The following is a 17,478-nucleotide window of genomic DNA, read 5'->3' as shown; positions in this document are numbered from 1 at the left end:
AGCTGGTGGAGTCCAGTTAATGGGAAACTGCCATGCTGTCAGTACAGGGGCAGGCTGGGAGGAGTATGCAGCTAGGCAAATCACATGTCCAGAGATCTCAGGGAAATGGCCCGGTGTTCCCTGTGTTTTTTTCGGCAGCATGGAATCTGCATGCTACACTCCCAGCTCTTTGTTCATTCCCCTGTGGCCCTGACTTCACGTCTCTTTACACTCTGAAGCTGGGATCTTGGACTGTACATCATCCTGTTCTGCACTTGCTCATATCCAAAGCGGAGGACAGGCCTATAGTGATCAATGAATCAATCACAGATCTACTGAAACTGTCTGTCAGAAGAAAAATCCACTGTGTTTCTGTAGTTCCTTCATATTCACTTTCTTCCTACAAAATCTGAAGAGCTTTTTAAGCAGCAAGCATCGCTGTTTTCTTACCTTTGTCCTCAGCGATGACCTGAACAAGTTCGTAATCCTCGACTGGGTCAGCCTCCAGGTTGTGTTTTGACATAGCTCTCTGAATGACAGCCGGAGTCTTGTCTTGGCTAGTCAACTGGAAAAAAAAATTTGCAATGAGGGTTTTTTCTTCTTCACTTTACTTGTTATCTAAACATTGTAACTGATGTATAAAAGTCTGCTTTGAATTCATCACTTGGTCTGGGGGTGAGTTTCCCAAAGCACTAAGAAACTATTGCCTCTTAGGAATTAGATAGTAGCTATTAGTGGGCACAAAAATGTGCTACTTACGACTTTTATGCAGGAAGATAGATACTGCACCAACTGTGAGATCAGTAAACAACATAATCAGCTCCCTTGAGCAAATGTGTTGAGAGATGAGGTGTCATTTGTACTTGGCTTAAAATTTCTACATAAATAATTTCTCCATCTGTTGCTCATAGGCAGCAATTAATTTGGAATCTAATGGGGTAAATACTTGCTTCGAAACCTTGTGAAGAGTTTTGGCCTTGTATCTAGTCTGCAGTCTGCTGTGGAAGTGTCACTTGTTCTGAACTAACCTAGGGCCGCATCTCAAGCACACTGAAATCAGCAGAAAAATTCCCAGGCCCATAGTTCATAGCTCTTTGCAGCACCTGAGGGATCAATTCCTTTAAAAAAAAAAAAAAAAAGTGTCCTGCAAGCTGCAAAATATTTATTTGATTCACTCATTCAAAACAAACAAACAAAAAACAAAACAAAACATGGAGTGTTTGTTCCATGGCTTGTGGGTGAGGCATAGGTGAGGTATGTAAAGAAGTCAACATAGGAAAATGGCCCAGCCCAGAGAAACAGGATAGCATGGTCAATAGTGACATTTACATCATTATACATGCTTTGTTGTATATGCTGCCACCAATCCTAGAGCCTCTAAGTCTTGTCAGTCCCTGATATAAGAGACCACCAAGAAGACTGCTCTCTTCTATGGGTTCGTCCTCACTGCCCACAGGATCGGGGGTAGTGATCGATCTATCGGGGATCGATTTACCATGTCTTGTCTAGAGGCGATAAATAGATCCCTGTACTCCGCCTGTACTCGGCAGGAGGAGTAAGCGGAATCGACGGGGGAGCCGCCGTGGTCGACTCGCCGCCGTGAGGACGGCCAGATAAGTCGAACTAAGATACTTCGACTTCAGCTATGCGAATTGCTTAGCTGAAGTTGTGTATCTCAGTTCAACAACTCTGCCCCGCTAGTGTAGCTCAGGCCTTAGTCTATAGCTGTGTGAGATCATTCAATCAGCTGGGATCCCCTGGACATAACAGAGTCCCAATCATGACCACTCTGCTGCAAGCTGGAATGAGGGAGTGATGAAGAAGTGACTTCAGCAGTCCTGTGCCATCAGAGCATTGCTTAGATCCATTAGCTTTGTTACCACTTTGTGCCAGCAGCAGCTACAGGGCTGCGCATCTGGTTCATGGTCTATATCTTGACAGTTTCCCTTTAAAGGGAAATGTTTCACAGAGGATCATCTACACCTGGATGAGAGGGATTCCAAATGGAGCTATAGGATGGAAGCATTGCTGCACACTTGCTGATAGTTTTCATTATAGAGGGAACATTGCTCAGTTCAAAAGCTTGTAAGACCTTCCATTGTACAGTCACTAGTTTTAGGGGGTATTGAGAAAAAAAATTCCCTCCAGGCAGAAAGTTGGCACATGCAATCTCAGTCAAACCTGACACATTCCTCATTTGAGTTTAGAACCTCAAGTATAAAAATTTGTTACTTGTATCTTCCATCCCCAAAACTAACAGCAGAAGTGGTTAACATTTTTCATTTGGAGAAAACTGGGATAAATTTGGACATTTTTCAAAATGAAATTGAGAAAAATATTCTGATATTCTCAGTATTTTTCCATTTTTTAAATTTTCATTCTCAATGTTCCTTTATTGTTTTTATTTATGATTTGAGGAGAAAGGGGGGTTCCATTTTCCATTTTGGTTTTCTACCTTCATGACTTTCTTTCCATTGCCAGTTTTGACTTGTCCACTCAATCGTGTGGTGAGATTTTTTTCAATATCAAAAATATTTATTTTTAAAAATTTTAGTCTTTGATATTGAAAAAAATGTTTTTATTACAAATTTGTGAAAATCTCTGGGGAAATTTTTGATAAACTAAAAATAGATCAGTTTCCAAAACCCATACAACAAAACCCTGTTTGAAATTTTCATGAAACTTATTTTGATTTTTCAACTAATTCTAATAAATACAAATAAAACTTTGAATTTGGGACAAAGATTATGATTAAAATCCAAATCTCATAATGATGGATGCATTAGAGATAGATTAGATACGACAGAAGGATATTGTATCATACCACCACCTTACAATTATACGCCCTTTGAGATCCCTATATAGTTAAGTACCAGGTATTATTAAATAACATCTTTCACTCAAAAGAACTGAAACTCAAGAGGGATGTGGGGGGGGAGGAATGGGTGTGTGGAGCAGTGGGGGTGTCCACTACTAAAATGCAGCTACCTCTAAAAGTGGAATGCAGTGCACGTTTACCAGTAGCATTACACAACAATTTGGGACAAGCAATGAACTGAAGCCAACCGAAACCCCAGGGGGATTTCAGAAGATGGAACATATTGTGAAGATTGGTGTGCACGAATCAAGGACATGATGTGGCCCTTAGCATTTAAAATCTTAGCTGCTTTGATTTGCACCAAGGCTGAGACCTTGCATATAATTGGTTACCCTGAACAAAAACATCTCAGTACTAATAAAAACATTTAACTCCTCCACATCACTGACCATGATACTCTTGTACATGTTGCCATTGTTGTCTTCTATGCTGATCCGGATGATGCACATGTCTTCGTTCTGCTGGTTGTAAACAGGAGGCAATACTGTTGAGGTAATGGATGTGACGGAGATGGAGCGCTTGTGGATCTTGGGATTGGAGGTTAAGGAAGGAGGGGGTGAGATAGTGTTGGTTAAAGATGACACCCCTGAGGAAGATGTGTCCATGGAATGGATGGAGGAACAAGAGGAGGAGGATTCAGAGAGCTAAGTAATGAAAAATAAATTAAGAAAAAAACAACATACAATTAGAAACATGACCATGGAATTTTCATTTCTGGGGTGGGGGAGGGGGGAGAGAGGCACAATCAGGAATTCAGTTACTGTAAAGTCCATGCCCGGTTTCTAAAGTTCTTAGTGGCATTCTCACCTCTGCAGGTAGTAATCTGACAATTTACTATTCACATTAAAAACTTTCCCACCCGCCAACCCTATCCTGTCTGGGTGCTGCTGGACTCCACTACTAAGAACACTTTCTGTTTTCTGCTGCTCTTTGGAGAACAGACCAGCAGGTGGGAGCAGATACAACAAACCAAAGAAAGTTGTGGGATGCCAGACTGCAGAAGGAAACTGGTTTAGGAAGAAGCTCCCGAAGAGCAGGGGTAGGTCAGCAGAAATCAAAGGGAAGTGGGCTCTTTTATTAGGTGAAACACAAACAGTCAAATATCCCCAAAACACCCTTTTCCTCACTGGCAACTCATCCTTTGATTTGAGGGTAGCAGCCTGGTGCACTTAATCTCTCTGATTAGCTGCTGTCACATCTAATGAGCACAGCAGTGGGTGAGAACAGGACTAACTACACACACACTATATTTACAAAGGTCAAGAGGATAACTGTTCTGGTATAGAACAGAGTTCCCATGACCATCGTGGGCCATAAGCAGCACAAGGCAGGCTAGGGGCACAGACACCAGGAGTGGAATGCACATGTGCAATCACTCGAAGAACTCTTACACAGAAATAAGAGAGTCCACACAAGGGCTTGCACCAGTTTGACTGAAGCCGTTTAATTAAACAGGTGCAAGTCTGTGTGTAGACAAGGCGTCACTGTTGGTTTTTCCCTTCTCCAATTCCCCTCTGATTGGCTTCTCATTTTGATACTTTCTTCTCTCCTCCTGCCATATTGGTGGAGTCTCCCCTGGGCCTGCAGCATGGGCAGTATCTACCTTATTATGAATCATTTACACACACCTTTTTGTGTCAGTGCAGCTACCCACTTCCACACATCCCCAGCTTCCCCTGCACAGTGCCTTAGGCTTTGTCTTCACTGCCAAAAACCGGTGCAGTTTTACAGAAGAAGAAGAACACATGCACATTAGCTATCCTGCTGTAAAATCCTAGTGGAGACAAGACATTGCAGTTTTACCGCATGGTGAACTAGGTAAGGTCAACCACAAGCAGGGGGATAGTGTTTACGTCACCTAGCCTCCCTCATGGTAAAAACCACAGAAACCTTCTCTCTACTAGGATTTTACAGCAGTGTAGTTAATGTGGGTGAGCAGTGTAAAAAAACCTGCCTTTTCTGAAGTGAGGACACAGCCATTTTCACCATGCTGACCACTGAAGGCAGCTGCTTCCAGAAGAGGCAACTCTGTAGCAGAATCAGGGGCTCAACAGAAAATCCAACCACCCTAAGGCTAAGTGCAGATGAGCTCATTCAATCTGAGATGTTCCAGGAGGAAATGCTTGTTGCTGGTTCCATTTGCCTCCACAGGGCTTTGCCTCCCTGTTTTTTTTTTAAAAAAGGAGAATGGAAATCTTCTAAGCCCTTCCTCTCACTGCCATTATCCCATCCACTGGGCCTCAGGAACACCGCAAGCAATCTGATATTTGCACACACACACTTCAGTCTGTTGGTCCCACTGCCAGGAAGCCAATAACCTCCCAGCATAAACATGCCATTACAGACAGCTCCGTCACTCCCACAACTGGTGTCTTGAGAGAGACAGATCTAGCAGTGTGTTGTTAAATGGCCACATGACTACCGAAAAACCCCTCCGGACCCCACAAGAAAAGCTGACCCCAAGAAATTAAAAATGGTTCCCCCTGTGTACATGCTACAGATCTGGCAACACCCAAAAGCTGCTCATAAAAGGAATTGTATAAAAAGCCTGACCTGGATCTTTTCTACTTTCATCACATCTATTTTTAAGGATACTCCCATTCCTTGAAAGTAGTGTCTTGGTCAGTTATAACAGTAGACATGAGTGTGCAATGCAACTGACAATTCAGCTTTTGCTTATACTAGGAAGGGTCAACTATTCATCAGGGGTATTCATGCTGCAAGCCTTCTGAACTAAGTGTCTAGACTGTACCTTTTTCTGAGGCTCATCAGGAGTGTCTATGGGGGTGATACAGACTTCTTCACCCTCAGAGTGGTTCGACTCACACGATGATACACTGACAGAATCCATGCTTTCACCAGAGCTCCCACTTGGAGTAGATTTGGGCTGCTCTTTGGTTGGTGTGCTATTAGTGATCACATCTGCTCCCAGAAACAGTCTGGCAAGAACACAAAATATACCAAGTAAATAATACAACTACAGAATGTTGCTGGACTGAGCAAAGAGATGACGCTTGATTCATATGTCCACTGTGTTATTTTGTTTCTCAAGTGGTCTGGTGTCCTGGTTCCATCCACAATACATGTAAGATTTGCCATAAGAATTCCTTAAACAGCAACACATTAGTACCCCAATAATATATAATACACACACACACACACTCCCACCACAGAGCCAGATTCAGGGGTAATGTACTACGTGGGGTAAGTTAGACTCCATTACACTTATTCAAATTCCCTTAGACTCACTGACCAATGAGTGATTAATTTGGTGTAACTTACACACCAATGAGCCGGAAAAAGGTAAATTAAAGTAAGGGGCGGCCTACTTCAGCTCACACATTTCTATACTCTCCTGTTAATTGCTTTTCTTGCTTCTTTTCTGACCTCTCTGACATGTAAATTACATCATCTTAGAATCTCTTGCACTCAGACTCGGGGGATAGAGGGGGGGCAAAATTCAGAAGAGAGATTAAGCGTTAAGATACGTCAGTGAGTGGGTGGGAGTCTAACCTAACAAAGGACTCAAACTAAGCCTACAAAGGCCAAATTCATTCCTTGTGCGACTTTAATGACTTCAACAGGGTTGCACCAGAGATTAATTTCTCCCTAAGACTCTAAATGGGTATAATTTATACATACAATTAGAAGTCCAGAAGAAGGTGTAAATTATGTGACTTTATATTCTTTGAGATTCACTTAAACTCACCTCTGAGTTTGGGTCTAAGTCAGTCTAAGGAGTCTAGAGGGAACCTAATTTGGTATAACAATATGTTGAAGAGGTGAGGCAAATTAAGTTGGTGCTGACAAGGCATCTCATCAGCGGACAGAACCCAGAACGGTGCCATGTAACATCCAGAGAAGAATTATGCCAAGCACTATTATAGTATTAATTTGCAAAATATATTCAGGTTGCAGGTACCACAAGTTTTAAAACAAAGATTACACAGCAAACACAAATACCTCAGCCTAACTATCCTATGCTAATTTACAATACAAGAGCTACACTGAAATATGGTGGGAAATAGAAGGATAAACCCAGACTCAACAGTGACACTTACCATACACAGTTTAGGCACAGTGCCAGGGAGAAAGAGTTAGAGAGACAACTCAATTCAGACACAGCAGCTACCGTCTCCAACTCTGCTATTCCCACACCTCTTCATAACCAACTCAAAGGGACAAAACCAAACACAAATACCTTCCTGTCCAAACAGCTACCCTGATCTTATGATGATCAGAATTGACATACTCAGCCATCAAGAGTCTATTGCTAAGGATCCTAGATTGCCACAGAGCTTGCATGGAATTTATGTTTGTCCACTGTTCTGAGGCACCCAGGGGAAAGACTAAGGCAGAAAATGAGGAGTTAATAGCCAGGTTTCAATCTTCATATTAATTCTGATGTTGGCTGTAAAATTCATCTTCTCCTCTTGTCCTGACCATGTCACCCCTCCACAAATATTTTCCTGTCTTCTCTCATATCACGCTCACCTTTGAGACTCTACACATTTTTGCTGAGCCCCCTTGATTTCTGCCCCCATTCACCCCTGTTTTCCCTACATTCCTTCAGATCCTCTCTCTTTATTGTCTCCTTTCCCTAATCTTTGTCTCTTTAGTCAACTCTTGGCTTCATGCTCTTTCTCCCCTCCCCACAATCTTGTGCTTGAATTGCTAAGCAATGTTTCATATTCACCTGTCTGAACTAGACTGAACAGGTGACTGGGTAGATAGTACATACCTACCTTACAGGCTGATTTTAGGGCTGTCAGCTGTCCAATTGCACAAACCCAAACACCCTTCCCCGGCCCCCTGTCCCTTCCCGAGGCCTTGCCCCTGCCCCAGCACTTCTGAGGCCCCATTCCCGCTCACTCCATCCCCCCTCCCCAATCACTTTCACCAGGCTCTGGGCTGGGGCCGAGGGGTTTGGAGTGTGGGAAGGGGCTCTGGGCTGAGCTTGGGGCAGGGGTGCAGGAGGGGGTGTAGGCTCTGGGAGGGAGTTTGGGTGCAAAAGGGAGCTCAGGGGGTTGGGTGCAAAAGGGGCAGGGGTGTGGGCTCTGGAAGGGAGTTTGGGTATGGGAGGGGGCTCAGGGCTGGGGGTTAGGGTGCAGGAGGGGTGAAGGGTCCAGGTGGCGCTTACCTTGGGCAGCTCCCGAAAGTGACCAGCATGTCTAGCTCCTAGGCTCAGGGGCAGCCAGGTGGCTCAGTGCACTGCCCCTGCCTGCAGGCACTGCTCCTGCAGCTCCCATTGGCCATGGTTCCTGGCCAATAGGAGCTGCAGCTCAGGGTAGGGTGTGAGGGCAGCACATGGAGACTTTATATATATTTATTTTCGGTGGCTCTAATTTGCATGTTACAATTCTGCAGGAAATTTTTGCACACACAATAAATTAAACCAACTGTGGGCCACAGTCTGATCTCATTTACTTCGCTTTTGCACAGGTGTAATTCCATTGTATTTGGTGATGTTATTCCTGAACAACATCAGCGTCATTGAGTTTATAAGTGGGCCCTAAATTTGTTACTTCTCCTATACCCCAAAAAGGCTGGTAACCACTGAATGATTTGTTTCTAATCTTTTTCAGCTGTAGTCATTGTAAGTATTACCTGGAACAATAATTTAGTAAACAATTTCAGATGTAATTATGAACTTTTAGCTGACAATATCCCTTTAACGTGATCAGATTCCCTGCCAAGCTCCTCGTCTGGTGGAATACATTTTTCTTGTTTGATTTATTCAGGTCATTCCTCTACTAATTCAGCAGATGCCATGACCCCTTCTGGCATACTCACAAGCTGAGTCTCTTCACCATACTCTTCCGAGGTTTCGGTGACGTAGTGTTAGTGTCAGCAGCTGCTTCTATCTCACATGACAGGCCATAACTACGCAACAGGGAAGATTTGTTTACTTGAGAGAGTTAAATATCATTTTATTATCATGCAATATGCCCGCAATATGCCTCAGACTAGCAATAATTTAAAAAGAGAGAGATATTCAGTTACTCCAGCTTCAACAAGAGGTTACCGCAATACAGCACAGAGAAACAAACATCAGCCTGCACGCATTTTACCTTGAGGAAAGGAGTATTTGCTTTTTTTTACAATAGTTTAAAAAGAACTTAAATGTGTTTTTCTGATCATATTAACTATTATCATAATAGCAATCTAAGAAAAGGGATTATACAGTGCAGGACAGGACTGAACACCGTCACTCTGTGTGAGTTGAAATTGGTGTCCTTTCACGATGAATTTTATAGTACTGTGATTTATCGTAGGTTCACACCTCTAGGTAATACTGAGTGTATATGTAAGCACACACACAGACCGACAGACATACAGATCAGACACAACACACTGTAACATTTTAAAGTTGAAAACCAAATTACCAATCTCAAAACTAAATCCTGCAAAGTGTTAACCAAGTTTTCACCAGCTGTGTATTAAAAGGCACACATACATGCTGTATCCTTGATTTACAGTCTATTTAAATACTATGAGACTATCTAAGCCAGATATAGCTCATACACATAGATGGGAGGCTGGACATGAAAAACATGCTCCCTTCAGCGCATTGATAGTCTCACCTCTCCTCCTCTGTTAATAGCCGCTGTCTCCTGAACCATCGGATGAATTTTTGGTCTGGCGTCATGCAATAGCTATTACAGGAAGATTGCAAGAGCTTAATTTGGGCGATTACTTCAAACTCCTGAGGAAACAAATAATCAAATAGGAATTTTAATTAGAAACCAAAACAAAGCCAAATACAGACTCATTCACATACAAAGTAAGGATAAGTGGGCAGAACACATGCACCAATAATCACAGGACAAACTAAAGACTGCTTCATTCTTAACTGAATACCCAGGCAATTTTAGACATCACAAAGCAGTTTTTCAACAACAAAAATCTGGCTTTTGTTTTCCTGAACAGGTTTTGGTTTTTGCAGGTTTCAACAAAGCTCCACAGGTTAAAATATGGAAAAATAGGACAATCTTCCAACACCAGGAACTCTGCCTTTCAGTATAACTGATTTTGAGAGAGACAAACTCTAATGTGAGTTTAGCACTGGCATTAGATGCCAGAATGAGAGTGTTGCACACTGAAGTCATAGACTAGGGACATCATGGAAAACAGCAGTGAAAGCTTCCCTACTCTGTCCCACTCACATACCTCATCCCTGACCCAGATGGATCACCCTTAGAGGGAGTTCATTCTCTGTGCTTATTTGGACCTTACATTGCTGAGACTACAAACAAGGGTGTCCATAGTGATGACCGATGAAGCAGTCTGTCTTCCACTGCCTTGTACATTGTGCAGCCATTTATACTTGTGTAACATGAGTGTGTTATGCTACTTCTGGTGTGAATGAATGGAGAATTCGGATTTGGTATGGTTTTACACATGCTTTGCTGAGGTGTAAATTACAGCACAGGGTAGAAGGCAGGGCAGACTCAGCAACTAGGAACTGGACTGAGACTACCCATCAACCATCAGATGGCAATAACTTTCATTTGCTTCCAGTCTGGGCTGAACTGGGCTGGTGACATAGTCACAGGAGCTTTTGTGCCCCACTATCAATACCCTGAGCCACCCAGTCATAAATAAAAGGGAAGTTTAAAATGTGGTTTATGGAGCTGGGAATCAGTTAAGAGTAAGGAAATGGGCCCTATCACAGCAAAATCAAAGTCTGCACTGAGTCCCTGAAAAGATTTGCCTTTGGTTTGTCTTTATTCAGACAGATATGACCCAAGCATGTTGTCTTCTACGCGGCTTTTCTTTACCTCTTTATCTGTGCAACCAATGCAGGGCAGACTGAAAGGGCAGGCTGAGAGCATTTATTTCTCCGCCCCATATCACCCTTTCATTCTCCCCTGCATCCTTTCTTTGGATCCAATGAAGCAGATTAATGCAGCAAACTAAGGAAGTTTATGAGACTCATGCTACGCTTTCTAAAAAGCGAGCTTCACTTACTAGCAGGTCTGTTCTGCTGTTGATAAATTGGATTTATGAGATAACAGACTTCTTCCACTGATGCTCATGGGCAGTGAACATACAGTCCCCATGCATAAATGTTCTGTATACTGCCTAGTGCTTAGGACTTCCTTTCCCCTGTAGCACCCATCTAATTAATGGCAGTCCTTCCTTCACGCCCCACCCTCTTCAGGCTTGCGTGGACTCACACATATAGCGCTTTACTGTTCTATCCTTATTTGCAGGTAACTCCCATTGAAGTCAATGGTCTTTGGGAATGCACCAAGGGAAAAGAGTAAGTCCCTAAAGCAGAGATAGGCAACCTTTGGCACACGGCCCATCAGGGAAATCTGCTGGCGGGCTGGGACAGTTTGTTTACCTGCAACGTCCGCAGGTTTGGCCAATCACAGCTCCCACTGGCCGCGGTTTGCCATTCCAGGCCAATGGTTGCTGCGGGAAGCAGCGTGGGCTGAGGGATTTCCCTGATGGGCCGTGCGCCAAAGGTTGCCGATCCCTGTCTTAAAGTAAAGTACAAGCAGGATTCTGTACAACAGGGTGGCAGCAAAATGCTAGTCATGGAAGAAGTTCAGACTTACCCGTCTCCTCTTCTCAAAGTTTATCAGCCCACCCTGTATGAAGCAAAGAAAACAGGGATCACTGAAGAATCCAAAGTGAATATATTCAACAGCAGTGTAAAAAGTCAAAGATTGGAAGAAATATGGAATTCAATCATATGGTCTCTTTGAGCAAGGACCTTCTAGAGACCTGAGTTTTCTGATTGCATGCTAGTCCCTACTGGAGATCTGTCTCTGGACTGAATGGCAGTTTGATTAAGAAGGAAATTCCAATTTTGGAACAGGTATAGCATGTTTCAGGTCTGGCAGATGTGTGCTGACAGAACTCTGTGTGTGTGTGAGAAATCTGCTTAAATTCTGCCAGCACTATAAGTGGCTCAAGCCAGTGCTCCCAAACCTTGAGTTTGTAAGAGCCAAGTGAACACACATGGATACGTGTACACACACAACTGGCAAACAAACCCAGTACAGAATTAAGTTTTGTGTGTATTCTGAGTCATAGCTGCTTCCTTTAGATCATCCTTGCAAAACTATCAAGAAAATTTACCAGCCCAGCCAAAAACATTCTAACTCATCCTCACTACAAACACCAAAATATTCAAACTTGAATACCTAAAGTGTAGCTCCTAATTCCATATTTAAGCACCCAAAAAAGTGTGCTGATTTTCAAAGGTGTTCAGTATTTGCAGCTCCCAATGACTTCCCTGGGATTTGAGGGGTTTAAAACTTCTGAAAATCAGACCATTTTTATACAGGTGCCTAAATAAGGATTTAGGAGCCTAACTTCAAACAGCCAAGTTTCAAAATGCTGGCCCTAGAGTGCAAGATATTCTCCTGCAAATCACCCCCCACATTCTCTCTCATTGCTCTTTGGTCACACTCACCTGGCCACACATGTCCCATTCACTCATAATTCATCTGTGATTTGTCCAGTTCTCTCATTCGCCGCCAGATCCATCCATTCTATTCACCTTTGAAATGCTATGGAACCTTTGCCCCCTGGTCAGGATCTCTTGGTCCTGTCCTTCCCTGCCTACACTAAGGTTGGCCAGCTGAAGAGGAGGGAGAATCCTTCCCCACGAAGAACTTCAGTGCTCAAATGATTACAAAATGAGCTAAGACCATGTTGAAGAACTTAACTTCTCAAGCTGAAGAGCTGAACTTAAGACAAAATTGTGGTATTGAGTTTCCCAACACAGAAGGTGGAAGTTTATTTTTTTTAAAAAGTTTTAATTAAAATAAAATAATAAAAACTTTTATACTCTCATTAGGGTTTTTTCAAGCAAAATATAAATTTTGAGCATAAAGTACCACACTTAAGAATGCCCTAGTAAATAAGCTCCATTATTAAATTTAGTAGAGATCTTTTTTTCCTAATAAAAATATTGCTCATCCTCCCCATCTATAACTTTTGACATTGCAAACTCCTCTATAAGTCTGTGAATGTTTCATACGAGAATGTGACAAAAGCGAAACATACAGAACCATCAAGATTTGTCCTTAGTGGTGGCTAGTAAATTTGCTGGCCCAATTATCACAACTGCAGGGAGAGGGGTTAGAATTCAAGAAGCTGCACAAACCTACCTCTATATAGTCCTGCAGCGCTGTGTCAAGCATGGTCAGGTCTGTAAGAAAGGTGCCAAGGTAGGGGACTGTACCCTGCATGACTCCCTGCAGACAATCAGAACAGTGTCTGGTTAATTGTCAGAGAGAGGCTATGAATTCAAGCCGCTACATTATGATATAAAATATTATACAGAGAGTAGTCAGCTGAAAGCCTGCAGTAAAATTCTGGGTCTGATTCTGTTCCATTTAAATCAATAGGAATTTTGCCGTTGACTTCAATGGGAGTGGGATGGGGCCATTGTTATTCAAATGAACAACTGGATTTTGAAGAGTGGATATATTCAGGGCCTCTGCAACACTAGTTCCTGCACACAGAATTCCTACTGCTGTCCTACAGGAGGAATGAGTGTAAAATATGCTAAAAGGAGCACAAAAGCCAGCATCCCACAGCTCCCTTCAGACTGTGCAGATGGCTCCTAACGCCTTGTGTAAACAGCCTTTTTCTATGGCTCATCTCGGTGGGTCTTTGCTTTTTAATGAAGTTATAAAATTGTGTGATTACATTCCTTCCAAGCTGGGTACGTCCTCCTTGGGATAATCACTGTGTTCTAATTAACTCAGGACTCAACTTTCAATCTTCTGAAGTCTTCTACCTTATTTGGAGTCAGGGTTGATTCTACATCAGTGAGAAAAAAATTCTCACTGCTACTAAAACCAGCAAAAAGATTCATATATCTGCCAGTCAACAAAAATGAAAGCCAGCTTTTGCTTCCATTTCCTCCAGTTTCCAGATCTCTCCTCCTAGTCAGTTTGTCTGAGAAAGCTGTTTGTTTCAGCAAACATTCCAGTTTCATCAGGGTAAAAAGCAGTTTTCACTGGCAAAAATGGAAACAGGCACGTCTTATGGAATCATCTCCTATAAAAATCCGTCCAAATTCCATAAAAATTAAGCGGATCTCTCAAAAATCCTGGGAGTGCCTGTGTGTTTCATGAACTCACTGAAGTGAATGACAATTTCCCCTTGACCAGAACTAATTTTCCCGTAATATCATAAAATGTTTGGTTTTTTGCAGTAAACATTTTACCAAGTAAAAATTGGTTATTTTCACACAGCTTTGTTTAAAGGGTAATAGCGATTGCTACTGGAGTCTGAATAAGAGCTCCCTTTCTTCCTTAGGAAAGACAACCAGCCAGTCAGAGGCTATGGATATCTGCCTACAGCCATCAATCATTTATTGCTGTCTCATGCGGCGGTTTGAATAAATTTCGGAAAGTCTTGAAATTAAGGCCCAAGTCCTCAGTCCTATATCCAATCCTGAGAAGCTGGCCTGGGCACTGGGTAGATGGAGGTGGAAGTGAAGGAAGTAGCTCTAGGCACCCTTGTTTACTCCTGCTGTGGACAGACAAGTGGCGATTGGTGCAACAGCAAACACTCTGACACCACCACTTCTCCTCCAACTCCTGCAGTCTTTTACAGCCATCAGCACGTCCTTATTTCAGGCATTTGATAGATACTTCTGTTTTGTAAATACACTTCCTGTGGCATTTTAGTAAATTTATGGAGTTTTTGGATCACAGGACAGCTGGGATTCTCAAATTATCTGCTCAGTGACAGGCTGGGTGACCAGATGTCCCGATTTTATAGGGACAGTCCCAATATTTGGGGCTTAGTCTCATATAGGTGCCTATTACCACCCCCACCCCCCATCTCCTGTCCCGATTTTTCACATTTGCTCTCTGGTCACCCTTGTGACAGCTTAGAGAGACAAGGTGGGGGAGGTGATCTCTTTTATTGGACCACATTCTGCTGGTGAGAGACACACACTTTTGAGCTTACACAGAGCTCTATTTCAGGGCTGGGAAACTGGAAGAAGAGTTCTGCATAAGCTCCAAAACTTGTCTCTCCCCCTAACTGAAGTTGGTCCTATAAAACATATTACCTCACCCACCTTGTCTCCCTAATATCCTGTGACCTGACATGGCTACACCACCACTGCATACAATGATGCTGTTACAGCTTGGCAGTTCAGCTCCCACCATATAATATCTGTACAGTACATAAAGATGTATTACAAACTCCTGTTCATGTTCTGGTTTATACTGTAATGTCTGTTTATAGAAATATATGCAGAAAGGCTATTTTAGGTCATGTGTAAAAAGGAACAGAGTTAAGGCTGAGTGTTCAATCTTCACTGTTAAGTTTCTTGACACGGTGTACTTGATTGCTCACCCTCACTGTTGTATTGACTCTAGGGTTTTTGCATGGTATAATGCATGTTTTGCAATTTTTAAGTGTATAATGTGCTATGTGCTCTTTTTCTTAAAATGCATTTCTGGATTTTGTTTCTATGTATAATTCACTACAGATGGGATTATCCCAAGTATAAATTCAGAGAAAAGAGAGAACAGCATGCTGCACACACCATATCTTTCTGGAGCTGAAGCCGCCTCTGGGTCCTTTTCTGGTTCTCTTTCACACTACTGTCCAGATTTGCAAACTTGGATGTTCCTTCCTATGGAGTGAATGAAAGGGCAATTAATGGGGGACATTATTGGTAGCATTGAAATACATGAAATTTCACACAACTGAGCCCAATCCACACTGCCCTGAGGTTCAGAAATGTGAGCTTAACTTTTTTGCTTGTTTCAAAAAAAAACCAAAAAAACAAAAAACAAAACATTTATGCTTCTGCACTTCTGGGGTTTGTTGGAAACAATTGTACCAAATTCCCACAAGGAAGTTTGTCTGCAAAACAGTCCTGGCCCAGGCGAAGCTTAGAAGAACCACAAATCAACTGACACTTTCAAATTCAAGAAGCTTGAATATGCATCATATATTTCATCCGAACCCAGCTTCTGGGTTTTTGTCCTTAGACCTCTAACTTATTTCACAATCAGCAGTTTTACAAATAAACATCTCCCCCTCTGTTATGTAACACAATGGTGTTTTTCTTTTTTTATACAGTGACTCTATGATATGATGACTAACCTTTACGGTTTTCTGAGTAATAAGGAGACATTCATGAAATAAAAGTGTTTGTTTTAGATTTGCACAATTCGAGGCTGAGGGATTTAGGTTTTCCAATAACTGTATGAATGGGAGCCACATTTCATAACAGTTCCGTAGCCTTTGCCTTATGGCATTAATTTATTTCTGAGATTATGACCCCCATTTTCTAGTGAATCCCAAAACAACAATAAATAATAATTTGCATTTGTAAAGCTCCTTTTGTAGGATCTCAAGGTACTTTATAAATGTTAATTAATCAAGACTCCCAACATTCCTACCAGATAGATGAGTAATACAACACCTATTTTATAGCTGGGGAAAACAAGGAGTTTTAGTGACTTGCCCAGGCCATATAACAGTAAGTTGCAGAGACAGAAATGACAGGTTTCAGAGTAACAGCCGTGTATTTGCAAAAACAACCTGTATTTGCAAAAAGAAAAGGAGTACTTGTGGCACCTTAGAGACTATGCCCAGGCCATATAACAGTAAGTTGCAGAGACAGAAATGACAGGTTTCAGAGTAACAGCCGTGTATTTGCAAAAACAACCTGTATTTGCAAAAAGAAAAGGAGTACTTGTGGCACCTTAGAGACTAACCAATTTATTTGACAAAATTGCAAAAACAACCTGTATTTGCAAAAAGAAAAGGAGTACTTGTGGCACCTTAGAGACTAACCAATTTATTTGAGCATAAACTGTAGCTCACGAAAGCTTATGCTCAAATAAATTGGTTAGTCTCTAAGGTGCCACAAGTACTCCTTTTCTTTTAGAGACAGAAATGGAACTTAGTAGCCTGGACTCCCATAAGAATGGCCATACTGGGTCAGACCAAAGGTCCATCTAGCCCAGAATCCTGACTTCCGACAGTGGCCAATGCCAGGTGCCCCAGGGGGAATGAACAGAACAGGTAATCATCAAGTGATCCATCCCCTGTAGTCCACTCCCAGCTTCTGGCAAACAAACAGAGGCTAGAGACACCATTCCTGCCACCCTGGCTAATAGCCATTGATGGACCTATCCTCCATGAATTTATTTAGTTCTTTTTTGAACCCTGTTATATTCTTGGCCTTCACAACATCCTCTGGCAAAGAGTTCCACAGGTCCTCCATTTTGTGTGAAGAAATACTTCCTTTTATTTGTTTTAAACCTGCTGCCTATTAATTTCATTTTGGTAACCTCTAGTACTTGTGTTATGAGAAGGCGTAAATAACATTTCCTTATTTACTTTGTCCATACCAGTCATGATTTTATAGACCTCTATCATATCCCCCTTATTTATTTGACAAAATTTTGTTTATTCTCAAATAAATTTTCCAAACCAAAAAGTCCCAATCTTATTAATCCCTTCTCATATGGAAGGTGTTCCATACCCCTAATCATTTGTGTTGCACTTTTCTTAAGCTTTTCCAATTCCAATATATCTTTTTTGAGATGGTACGACCACATCTGCACACAGTATTCAAGATATGGGCATACCATGGATTTATATAGAGGCAACAT

The 17,478-nt window shown here is 42.1% G+C and overlaps 1 protein-coding gene across 8 annotated transcripts in view; it reads right to left on the bottom strand.

The window, feature by feature from the left end:
* Positions 1–17,478, bottom strand: part of RGL1 (ral guanine nucleotide dissociation stimulator like 1) — a 150,684-nt gene that overhangs the window by 7,951 nt on the left and 125,255 nt on the right. For all 8 annotated transcript variants that reach the window (XM_073356637.2, XM_073356644.2, XM_073356642.2 and 5 more), the window contains 8 exons: positions 15,393–15,482; positions 12,988–13,074; positions 11,425–11,457; positions 9,442–9,563; positions 8,651–8,740; positions 5,610–5,796; positions 3,247–3,501; positions 430–544 (listed from right to left, as the gene is read on the bottom strand). In XM_073356637.2, the coding sequence (XP_073212738.1) occupies positions 430–544; positions 3,247–3,501; positions 5,610–5,796; positions 8,651–8,740; positions 9,442–9,563; positions 11,425–11,457; positions 12,988–13,074; positions 15,393–15,482 (979 nt within the window). The remainder of the gene's footprint in view (positions 1–429; positions 545–3,246; positions 3,502–5,609; positions 5,797–8,650; positions 8,741–9,441; positions 9,564–11,424; positions 11,458–12,987; positions 13,075–15,392; positions 15,483–17,478) is intronic.

Source organism: Lepidochelys kempii, chromosome 8, assembly GCF_965140285.1.
Source record: "Lepidochelys kempii isolate rLepKem1 chromosome 8, rLepKem1.hap1, whole genome shotgun sequence".
In the NCBI taxonomy this organism is placed as follows: Eukaryota; Metazoa; Chordata; order Testudines; family Cheloniidae; genus Lepidochelys; species Lepidochelys kempii.
Note: the sequence above shows the minus strand (reverse complement) of the source record. Positions and strands in the feature narration are given on the sequence as shown.